Source organism: Rhopalosiphum padi, chromosome 1 (assembly GCF_020882245.1).
Source record: "Rhopalosiphum padi isolate XX-2018 chromosome 1, ASM2088224v1, whole genome shotgun sequence".
Taxonomy (NCBI): Eukaryota; Metazoa; Arthropoda; class Insecta; order Hemiptera; family Aphididae; genus Rhopalosiphum; species Rhopalosiphum padi.
Window position 1 is genome coordinate 82,240,428 of NC_083597.1, and position 12,453 is coordinate 82,252,880.

At 26.6% G+C, this 12,453-nt stretch overlaps 2 protein-coding genes across 2 annotated transcripts; both read right to left on the reverse strand.

Annotated features, from left to right (window-relative positions):
- Positions 1–1,181: 1,181 nt before the first annotated feature.
- Positions 1,182–2,867, reverse strand: LOC132917683 (xyloside xylosyltransferase 1). Its single transcript, XM_060978535.1, has 4 exons — positions 2,253–2,867; positions 1,961–2,187; positions 1,642–1,882; positions 1,182–1,582 (listed from the first exon to the last, which is right to left on the reverse strand). The coding sequence occupies exons 1-4, from the start codon at positions 2,610–2,612 to the stop codon at positions 1,376–1,378; spliced, it is 1,035 nt and encodes a 344-aa protein (XP_060834518.1). The 5' UTR covers positions 2,613–2,867; the 3' UTR covers positions 1,182–1,375.
- Positions 2,868–4,356: 1,489 nt separating this feature from the next.
- LOC132922034 (lysosomal aspartic protease) lies at positions 4,357–7,425 on the reverse strand. The gene is made up of 9 exons (XM_060985337.1): positions 7,107–7,425; positions 6,918–7,038; positions 6,729–6,852; positions 6,544–6,662; positions 5,727–5,926; positions 5,485–5,607; positions 5,162–5,309; positions 5,001–5,093; positions 4,357–4,888 (listed from the first exon to the last, which is right to left on the reverse strand). Exons 1-9 carry the CDS (start codon positions 7,193–7,195, stop codon positions 4,727–4,729), a joined length of 1,179 nt encoding a protein of 392 aa, XP_060841320.1. The 5' UTR covers positions 7,196–7,425; the 3' UTR covers positions 4,357–4,726.
- Positions 7,426–12,453: the final 5,028 nt, after the last annotated feature.

A 12,453-nucleotide genomic window follows, 5' to 3' on the forward strand; every position in this document is an offset into this window, starting at 1 on the left:
CTAATATAATTCCCTATACGTTGTACATACAAATCACAATTAATTAAATATAATAATATATTATAATATTGTACAAATTCAAGTCAATTTTTTTTTTTTATTATTATTTATTGTTATTATTTACATGGTAAAAATGTATTTGATATGTTCTTAACCACGGACTAAGACATGTAGGAGTGATTTAGAATATTTTTTTTACTTTATATAAATTATCTTAATCTGTGCACAGTGCTCACTTCAATTTTTTAAATACAACGACTACACTCAAATCTCAAAGTTATTTCACCTCTGCTTGGTTAAAAAATATAATTAATATCCAAGTAATTCAACTTTTACGTTTTCGTTTTTGGTAGGGTTATGAAATGTTATTATAAATAAAAAATGTATGTTTAAGCTACATAATCCGAAAATATTTGAAGTGGAAAGGTTGAACTTTTAACTCTTCCCCCCTCCCGAAGGAATTACTTTTCTGCTACCCTACCTATATTAAGTAGTTATATTATATAGTATAGTAGATGACATATAGTGTACCACATTGCTACTTATAATTACACTACCTTAATACAACATTAAGTATATAACTTATCTCAGACGTTGGGCAGTCGTGGCAATAGCATTTTTAAATTACATTTTAGGAGACTCTGAGAAACCCAAACAGTGATGCAATTACATTAGAGAAATAGAGTACTAACTAGTAAGTATACAAAATTATATTTCTGAAATTCTGCCTCATCTAATACTAATATAAATAAAATAATGTATCATGTTCATATTTTTATATTTAGATCAAAGTATAAATTTATTTTGTTAATTGTGTACAACATTAAATCAAGTGGAACTAGTTTGTAAAACGTAGCTGCAGTTTTCTAAAATTTATTTTATATTTAATATTTATCTAGTATGAAATTTTAGTGACATCTGAAATAAACTAATGCTCATGTACTTTACTTCAGTGAAGTACATATACATAGACACATTGAATATGAATAATCTAACTTCAAATTTGAATCTGTTTTCATGCATGCACATAAACTATAAAATTCTACCGTTATTATGTACAATTTTTTCTAAATTTTTGTTATGCTGTTGTCAGTTTTAGATTTAATTATTTTAATTAACTATTAAGCTGCAATAGAAATTAAATAATCATCATGTAATATAAAAAAAATTAAAATAACCTATAAAATATAAATTTTTTTTATTTAAAACTTAAACCAATAAAGCAATAACATTATGTAAAAACTATTCAAGTAAAACATATATTCAACATTTTATGAAGTTATAACAATTCTAATTTATATAAAAATAAGTCATTTGACAATTTTATTGAAAATATTAAGTATGTATTTCAAGATTTTTTTGTTCAGGAGAAATTTTATTTTGGTGGAATAGGTGTATCACAGTTTCCATGATATAAATGCACTTTCTCTGTACACTTTGCAAATGACTCAAATGTATCCGCATAGCCATGTAGCTTCCACCATGTGCATAGTTGACGATTCCATCCACACGACAAGCGATATATCAATTCTGGGCGTTCATAACTTACCAGAGTGTACCAATCTTGATCACCCAAATGTCCCTTAAAATCATAAATCAATCATATACCAAAGATCAAAAGTAACAGATGTTTACGCTTACCTTGAATAGATACTTTTGAACAACACCAGAAATCCATTCAGGACTGATAAGTCTATCGTACTCAGCGCTTTTTCTTATTCGCTCCAAATATGACAATATAACACCACTATTCAGGCCATTCATGTTAGTGTATGGCTGGGTTTTGTACTTATCACCTTTATAGTTCCTCCATTTCCACAGTATATGATGGTAGACTGGCGAAAGTTCTGGGGCCAAACCAAATAGTTGTGTGTTGGTGAAACTGTAATAATAACAATTATTAATAAATAAAATTTTCTTTATTTTCATTAATTTTGTAAGCATTTATAGCTCTACTTACTTGTCGAATACATTGTAAAGATCACAAATGCTAGATTGAAATGATGTATCAACATCAACTACAATAGCTTTGTCTAATAAATTTGGTGCAACTAGATGAAGTGCTGGTGATAGATAGAAAACATCATCACTGTAGTAAGATCCTTTTGATGATTGGAAAAATCGTTTCAACGGTTCAATTTTACTTTCAACTATTTTCAACACATCTTGAAAATCATAATGAACTAACTATAAATAATCATATACATTACACACGCTTATTAAACAAAATTAAATTTATAATTTATATTTACAGTCAGTAATGTTTCTTTGTATTGTTTGCTAAATTCGTTGATCACACTGTCAACTGTTGGACGGCTGGCGTTGTCTGTTATTACATTCAATTCAAAAACAGCACGGCACTTGCCACGCTGACTGATCAAAGACTTGAAGAACTTTCGAAACTTTGTTAACAAGTGACCACGAGCAATCTTTGTCACCGATATCCATATACTGACCTTCGACTCGGTCTTGTTATCCGCTGGTGCAGTCGCCACATGGCTCGAAGACAATATTTTTGATTTCAAATTAACTGCAGACTTTGGGTTGGAGTACAGAATCACTAGTATTGTGAATATCGTTATAGCTATAATGAACTTGGCATAGGTGCGCATTAATACTACATGTACATTGCAATTTCTAACAACAGTAGTAGGAAATTTGACGTACTTTCACGTCGCTTAAATCAACCAGAAATTGTTTACGTTACCGTGAATCAAGCATAAACAAGCTTAAAATTTTGATTGTAAAATTAGAATAAGTTAATACTTAATGGTAGAACGTAACGACCAAGAATTTACATTTTACAATTTACAATTTACTATGTAATTTAGTGTTTACTGTTGTCTGTTTACTATTTACTTATTTAATATTATCATTTATTATTATTTACAGCGTATTATCAACATTCAAAGTTCAATTCAAACATCTGTAATATAGGAACCTCAGAGTTACCAACATGTTTTGGTTGTTTTGACAAAATAAATTCTATGCATCGTGAACACGGGCCACGGACCAAGATATCTTAGTCCGGGATCGGGAGCATTGTCAGTAGTTATGTCAAATAAGCTTTCTGTTTCTTTTACGAGTTAAAAGAGTTACGACTTGCTGTAAATCCTAGACTTGAGAATACTAGTATAATAATTACTGATTAATTAGGCATGGTGTCTTGTTGAACTATGGCGGAAGTTAAATATACTACTAATAGTATTTAGCTCGGGCAGTGGACTTTCATAAACCAAATATTACCACAATACTAAACTGAAATAAAGTCTCTTATAGATTGACATACAATGTATCGTAGTCATAGACATTATAGAATTCTATTACGTCTATGATCGTAGTATTATATTGATGAAATAATTAATTTATCCAGTATGTATGACACTGTATTCAGAATAGAAACATTGAATAAACTAATTAATAATTATAATAACAAATATTATTTAATTTCATCTAGATATTTGTTGTTTATAAAAAAATAATATAATATAATAATATTAAACGTCTCAAAACTCAGGCACGTATACAGGGAGGGGAGTGACTTTACCCTTCCACCACGAAAATTAATAGTTGTGTAATTTATTTAAATCAATCATCGATTACTACAATGTAGATATAATAATCTAAATCTAATACCTAATTAATTCTTTTTATTTGAATGAATTTCATGTCAAGCATAAAAATATAAAATATACTATAAATAAATTATGTAATAATGATTATTGTACATTTTTTATGACCCCTCCCTCGTTTTTTTTCGTGTGCGTGCCTGTCTCAAGTATTTTTTTATTAAAATTAAAATAAAACATGTATAGTATATTATGCTCTTCAATACCTATTATAATATGCAAAACTAACAAGGGCGCTTTCTAAGTCCACATTAAACAGATAAAAATCATGTACAAACAATCGGAATCTGTATTTGGGCAAGCCGTTTAATTTGGAACAAATACGTGGTATGTGCCTTGGCAAACACACTCGTATTGCAATTTGTGACTGAAACAATGTATCAATATTTATTATTGTGCTTTGTGTTTAATAATAACCGCCTTTACTAGTTATATAACAATGAATGTATAAAAATCTCGACTTTGATTGTTTATTTAAATCTAAAGCTAACACATTTATTTTAATATACTTACTTCAAGACTAATGCATTTAGTATTTCTGTAATAAAATATTTCAAACAGACATTTTTTTTGATAGGCACAAATGGGGCTGAACATTGATAATTTATGCCATTTTATTGAAATACTTAACTATAAAAACTAAAAAGTTAAAGATATAGGATACAAAAATTTCTCTATTGACATTCAAACCGTGTTCATTTTTTGTTTGTATTAAATACAAATAACATCATTACAAATAAGTATATCATTTATTTTACATATTATTATCTAAACACAAAAAATAATATTAATATGACATAAAAAGTGTCACTAAAACCAGGGACGAACCAAAGATGGATTGAGCAAGTGTGACACCCTCTAATTAAAAGCAATATATGACTTTCAGTTGTCAGTCAAATCAACACTTGGTAAGCACCAACCCTATCATACATTTTTTTTTAAATCGTCTGACTATTATATAAAAGTTCTAATATATTGATAATTAAAAAACAAATATTAAAATGATAAAATACAATTTAACTTTGCTTGTTCAGTTCATTAATTTCTGCATAATACAAAACCAAATTTGGTTATAGTATATATTAATCCCACATCTCTTATTTACAATTGGCAAAACCAACTCTGTTGTTTTCTAGATCAAATTCGGTATAATAGCGACCGATGAAGACATCTCCCAATATCCACAATGGACCATTTGGAGGAGGAATGTCGATACCCATAAAACCAGATATACACAGGGTTTTTCCAAATTGCGACACCTTGAATACAAAAAAAAAGTATTTTTTAAATGAATAATCAAAAAATAACAAATTTAACAGTTTTTCATTTTAAAATGTCTAAGAGAAATGCGAATAGAGAAAACATACACACCTTCAATATGTAATCTTTTCCTTCAAGCTTAAATGTTGTGCTACCAATTACAAACGATATCACAGGTAAATTATCAATTTGATCACATGCAATCTAAAACAATCATTCATCATTAGTTATAAGTCCAAATGTCCAATAAAATATTTAAAAATTCATCTTACAATATATTCTCCTCCTGGTATGGCAGTACCCCCAAGAAGCTCATTGATTTGTTTGATATTATCAACAGGTCCGGCGATCAAGCTAGTGCCGGTGTCAGCAATTGCTTGAAGGGCTCCACTCACAATTGATGTATTGCCAACTAGTACTCTTTTCAAACAAAATTAAATAAATAATAAATATACATAAATTGGAAAATAACACACTTCTTTAAAAAAATATTAATTAATTAATATTATTGAATCTAAGAATAAAAAAATAATTCATTTTGATAAAAATGGTTACTAATAATTAACAGTTATATAAAAATTAAAACAATACATACTCATCTAGACCAAACTGCCAATAACCATGTCTAGTAACAGGAACATAAGTAAAAGGTCCAGTATACTTTTCTGGGTCGGATCCACCAAATATTATTTCACCTCCTGGAGTGCTGGATGGATCTCTAAATTAATATACATAGAAAATAAAATTAAATAGTTTGAATAATGTTTTATTCTTGAACTTTTAATTATGTAGAAAGAGCTTTGTAAATAATTTTTCTTTTATGTATTACATCATTACCTGGACAAATAGAATGAAAATATGGCATTTTTAACAATTCCCTGATTAACCATATTGTAGAACGGAGGTACAACTCCATCAACAGAAATTGTGTTGTATCCTAAACCAAGTATTCCATCAAACTTAGCAGCAACAAAAGCTAATCCTGGTTCTTGGATTGCTTCAGCAAAAGTTTGATTAACAATTGAATTTCCATCCATCTAAATGATAATTATTATTAAATTCAGAAATTCAAATATAAGCCAATAAAAAAAATTGAAAGTATATATTAATAAAACAAAAAAAAAAATAAATAGCAAATAATACTTTTACCAAGAAAATGTTTGGGAACTGTCAACATTATTTAATATTGTTGTCTTATTACTATTTGGCAGTTAAAAAATACCTATCAAATATTTTTATACTTTCAAATTAATCTAAGAGTTTTAATTATTTGAATAATTTGATTTACTAAAATTAAATCAAATTATTTGATTGTGTCATCATTACACACAATAATTTATTTATGAATTTTATTTTAATATGAGTAAAAATATAACTTATGCTTATAGCTTATTTTGTTAAGTATATTTTAAGTTTTATCTGTGCATATGAATCTTGATCATACTGATATAAGTATGGGTATAATTACAGTTATTGTGTAATTAATTTTAAAGTAATATTAAAACAATTATTATAAGCCTTGCAATACTTATAATTAATTGTAATTGATATATAACTCTATTCCATTGTTATAAATTTACTGTAAATTGTTCTAGCACCTATTAATATTATTAAATAGTATTGTATTGTCTTATTTTAAAAACCATTTACTAACAGAAATGACATCAGTGGACAAATAGCCCGATAAACTTCCTGAACCGTAATGAATTGAAAATGTAGTTCCATTTTTTTGGTATGTAGTTGATTTGGCCATATTATATTTGTTATGTAGCACTAAAAAAAAAAACTTTAGCAAAAAAAAAAAAATTGAAAGAAGAAATAAAAAAATTTATATATTACTGCATGCTATGTTCAAAACACTACATTGTTTTGATGGAACCCAAAGATTTGATGAACCTGTGTCAAATACTACATTGAAAGGTTGAGGGGGAGTTCCAATTGTAATAGGTCCATAGTATTGAGCCTAAAATAAAGTAAAATTGTTATAAAAAACTTAACATTTAGATAACGGGGAGAATACACGCATACGTCTAAATAGTTGGACAGAGGCTCGGCATTGAGTGGACTATAGCGACTTTGGATCTGATCAAAAGAATTGGAAATCCCTTTGAGTTGCTTACGTACACTATCAATTTTGTAGAGTTTTACCCTGAAAACGACAAACAATGATGTGAGTATATACATGGTTTGTGAATCATCAGAAGTAACGTTACTCACCTGAGCAAATCGCCATCGCATTGGACTAATGTAATTGTAATCGCAAATAAAGTCAGCAACAGCAGACATAAACGTTTGAATGCACTCATTGTGCACTACACACGTATACAACGATTGTGGCAACAAATGAATTAATATTTATAAATTCGTTGTCGACGACGACGAACAACCGTAATAAAGTGTATCGAAATCGAAAATAATGCAAGTCATAAGAAATGTTATTATCGATAAAAAAAAAATGTGAACGAACAAAAAACAAATGACAATAATAATAATAATTGTATAATGTATATTATAGATACAAGTGTACAACGTTACTCATTCGTTATTATCAACACTAGACTGATAATGAGTAATGATGACCGACGACCGGTTGAACTTGTACACTGTACAGTGCGGAATGTGCAACAGCTGCATCCATCACCGTCGTTGCCGTCGAATTTTTTTAGATCGAAAATTCTTTAGCACATTATTTGCCATAATTATTTATTACTTAAGAATAATTCGAAAGAGATTATCGTCGCTAAACAACGCTTATTATAATAAATTAATAAATATTATATGCCACAGCTCACAGACCACGCGTGTTGAGCATTTTACGTCAAATAAAATAAAATAATATTAACCAAAGGGTGACAATTGGCGTGACCAAAGAAAGCAGAAAACTGGAAGTCTGGAACGTTTATATATTTTACTTTAAAACATTATTTTTATAATAATTAAAAAGCGGCCAAGTATAGGTAATCGATCTGCTGTATCTGTCAAGTGCGCCTCGTCATTGAGTAGGTCACTATTAGAGATCACTGAAATAGAAATACCTATTATGTTTGAATGAATCGATAAATCATTATGTATGTAGAGAAACAATTTTGATCGGAGACGATTTGTTAGTCAATATGTTTACAAAATTATTCATAATTTTTCAAAATGTCAACATTTTAAATTTAAACTCTTATAAATAATTAATTTAGGTATTTATACATAATTTTTTCTTTTATAATAATAATTTATTTATACCTATTTATTCATAATGTATATTATAAACCTTGTTTTAAATTTTCAAACTGAGTATAAAATTAAAAATGTAATGAACAATTTTTAACTTCAAAGTGTTTTATGAATTTACTGGATTTTGACGGATTTCATTAAAATTTAAAATTCAAACGCTTATTAAAATAAATTATAATTGTGTAAATAATATAAAACTTCAAAAAATAATTTAACTAGAGTTGTTGTAGAAAAAACTGTGTGGTCATTATACGTGAAATTTGGTATTACATTTTTAAGCTTTTTTACTTATAAAGTTATAAACAAAACTTTTTCATAAACTTTGCCACAGCATTGGGGTGATTCACTGGTGATTAGTTTAATAAGAAATTAAAACCTAAAATATCTGCAATTTGATTGGATGCTATAATCAGTCTAAAAGTTATAGCAAAGACAATAATCAAAATGATCAACCATGAAACAAAAAAAAATGGTATATGTACCTACTAGCCACTAGGTAGGTTTAGTACGTTACTACGTTATGACTACTTATGAGTCACTAAAATGTAGACATTTTTCAAAATGGATGGTATATTAATCTCTTACCATTAGGTTTTCCGACGTATGCGATGACCAATTTTACGTTAACCCGAACCCATTTAATTTTTCCCAGTTTTGTTTATTAATTTTAAAGTTTTGATCAAATCATGTTTGTTATTTCTATCTTTCTATCTTTTTATCCTACGGCCTACATTTATTCAGGGCGGACTGCGGACTACTGTACTACTGTGCATTTGAACAGTGGCTAGGTTGCAGTAGCCCCGAAATGTCAGACGACAATAATATAATTATTAATTTAATTACCGTTTCGGCGATAAAGCAATGCCGCTTTTATTATATTTATTAATATTATATTATAATGTCAGACAATTTTATATTAAATTATATTTTATTTGTAAATTTAAATTGCTTAATGTCAAATATTTAAATATATATATATGTAATTAAATCTAATTAATAAATTAATAATGATATATTATATATATCATTACACTACAAATATAAATTATTTTACTTTTATAATGCAGTATAATTATTAATTTCTACTTTGTCACTTTTTTTCATGTGGTACTGTGTAGTTGTGTATACGAATTTCGCATTTTTTAAAAATTTGCGCACATCTCTTCATTATAATACTGTGTTAATATAAATAACTCATAGTTGACAAATTCATAATAATAAGAAAGAAAATCACTGTAAAACTATATATATAATCGACACGGCTCACAAACATACACTATTTTTTTTTTTATATAATGAACCTATGATAAATTATAAAGAGGTATAAACTATAAATATAATAAAATTTGGGATTTCAATAAAAGCTTAATCTTAATTGCAAAATGATAATGTATATAATATATATAATATATCCAAGTATATTATTCTATAAGAGTATACTGCAGCAGATACAATATCTACAGTAGATATCATACTAAACAACTAAACTATCATAAAATTACGGTAGATGGCATATTCAACGAGTACCGTATAAAATATTTTAAACAACTTATCCTTTAACTATAGATAACACACTACATTTAGTTTATTTTAACTTTTTATTCCGAATACATTTATTCTCATATACTTTTGGCGTATCAAATTTCGTATTTAGGCCATCTTGAGTATAGTAACCTAATCGAAAAAATGGACAAACAACTCACGGTTTGTGGATATTATTATAGGGGCGTCACCGTTTTCGGCCAAAATGTACCCTTCCCTTTTCGGCCAACACTTACAGTTCCCTTTTCGGCCAGCACAGTTTTCTTTTAACAACTTATGAGTTATATATGACTATATGAGTAATACTTTATGATAACATAAATAATATAAAATAACAAAATGTTATAATATAATACATTATTTGAATAAAAATTAATAAGGTATTAATTATAATTCTTTATTAATTGATATAACTATTAACTATATAAGTATTAACCTAAAATCAACGAAATGAAACTTACATTGAAGACTATAAAAATAATAAAATATGCCGTTACAAATTTGTCAAACAAATATCATATAATTATAAAAAATAAAACTTCTGAATGCATATTTTATTATTATTATATTTGTATTCGACTAATGTATTATATTATAACATTTTATTGTATTGCCGATTATTTTATTTTATTTTATTATTATAATTATTTTTGTATAGGTATTATAATACTATATTAATTTTTATTCGAATAATGTATTATATTATAACATTTTATTGTAACATTTTGTTATTTTATATTATTTTATTTTATTATTTTTTCATAAAGTATTAGGTAGGTAATAATTTTTTTTTTTTAAATCATAGTTTTGGATACAATCATAACTCATAAGTTGTTAAAACTGTGCTGGCCGAAAAGGAACAGTGGCCGAAAAGGGAAAGGTATATTTTGGCCGAATAGGGGGCCGCCCTATTATAGTATTATCTATATCTTGCAGGGAACTAGTGTTTGTGTACTATTAGTTGCCTATCCGTGACGCCGATTCATAATTTTACTATTAATATTAATACTATATGAGATACCTAAAAATTAGATTCTGAAATATAGATACCAACTTTAATAAAAAAAAAAACAAAAATGAAAAGTCACCGCGAAAGCTTGAACGTATAAATAAATTAAGTTGGTGATCATATAATATGATAACTTTATGTTATAACTTTGTAAGTATTCGCATATTGTATTGTTTATGACTAGTTTCAGTTAATTTCGATGTCAATATGAGTCGTCGTTACGAACATTTTGTTTTTATTACAATTTACCGTCAATTTTTAATTGAACAGTATTTATTAAAAATGATAAATAAATAATATATTGGTACTCATATTACATTATTGAATCTGGGAAAGGGCCCACATAATTTCACAGTGTGGCTTTTAAATTGTTCTTTAATAATTGTTTTCAAAAATAATATTAACAAGTTGTTGATAGTGTTGATACTTTTGGAAAAATAGTTTTAGTCTTTTACGGATATCTGTAGATGATTTTAGTAAATTATAGTTTTTAATATATATAATAATATTACAACTTTATTGATGCATATAAATTATTTTTTTCTTAGATATTATAATTTATAATCAAGAATCCAGAATCTTAGTTTAAAAATATGTAGGTAAGATTCAAAGTAGGCGGACGTTGTGATGGCAATTATAACAAAAGAATATGTTAAATATATATATTCAATGGTAATCCATAGGATTAAAAGTGCATTGTCAAGTCATAGAAAATGTATTATTACCAATACAATTTTATTTATATATAAATAGAAAATGAATCACCTGTATAGTTGAATATATTAAGTACTAATAAGCCTATAAGCACTCGTAATTATTGCACTATTGCACAAATCAGTGGCCTACGTATTGAAATATAAAATGCGTATGGTATTTTGTATAAAATAAAAGTGCTATTTAAATTATAATTTTATCTAATTATAAAAAAAATTTAAATCGTCACATTTAAATGTTTATTGGAATTTCTAAAATTTAGTTTATTTATTTAGAAAATAACTTGTATTTAAATTTAAATTTCACCATAAACATTATACAAATTAGGGATATGAATTAAATATTTTTGTGTTTTTTCGTTATATTAGGTACCTGCCTATTTTGTAAAAAGAATTTTAAATATGGTAAATATATTTTGTATAACATTACTATATAAATTATATTAATAGTGTATAGACAAATGTTTAATGAAAATACAAATAAAAATAATAATATAATAAATAATTAAATATAATGGGCTAATGATAAAATAATATTAATTATAATATGATAATAATATAATATTTATTTCAAAGAAAATTTGATATTTCAATATTGTACTGATTAAGCGGCGTACACTAAATATTTTCAATAATAATTTGTGTTCAAATTATCTTTAAAAAGTTTCTTGTTAGATGTTAATCAATAATTTATAGTTTTGCATTACTTTACACTATTTTGACAGTTATTATTAAAATATTATAACTTAAAAGGTATATTAAAATTTAAAATTTATGTAAAATGTAATATCATTGTTTGACACTATAATATGTAACGCCGTAATTTTGCCACTCTATAAGCGTAAAGCGTATATTTTATTAACAGGTTGCCGGCTGGACACTTGGACTGGCAATGTCATTTTTTCTATGCACATACGACATACTAGAGGAACATATAGCTAAATAGTAACACCACGTCCACGGGTCCATGTACATATTTTTTATGAATGTATAGAATAATATTAATGATTTTACAAATTTTGATGTCTGTTTAATTGTATAAGATCAACAAAACAAACAAAATAAGCATACTATT

What these genes read in the sequence shown, in the direction of transcription:
- LOC132917683 (XM_060978535.1), bottom strand. Translation starts at nt 2,612, where the DNA reads ATGCGCACCTATGCCAAGTTCATTATAGCTATAACGATATTCACAATA. An exon ending in CTTTACAATGTATTCGACAA is followed by an intron (nt 1,883 to 1,960) that starts GTAAGTAGAGCT and finishes TTATTATTACAG; the next exon opens with TTTCACCAACACACAACTAT. An exon ending in TTCAAAAGTATCTATTCAAG is followed by an intron (nt 1,583 to 1,641) that starts GTAAGCGTAAAC and finishes TATGATTTTAAG; the next exon opens with GGACATTTGGGTGATCAAGA.
- LOC132922034 (XM_060985337.1), bottom strand. Translation starts at nt 7,195, where the DNA reads ATGAGTGCATTCAAACGTTTATGTCTGCTGTTGCTGACTTTATTTGCG. An exon ending in TGTTTTGAACATAGCATGCA is followed by an intron (nt 6,663 to 6,728) that starts GTAATATATAAA and finishes TTTTTTTTTTAG; the next exon opens with TGCTACATAACAAATATAAT. An exon ending in TACCAGGAGGAGAATATATT is followed by an intron (nt 5,094 to 5,161) that starts GTAAGATGAATT and finishes TGATTGTTTTAG; the next exon opens with ATTGCATGTGATCAAATTGA.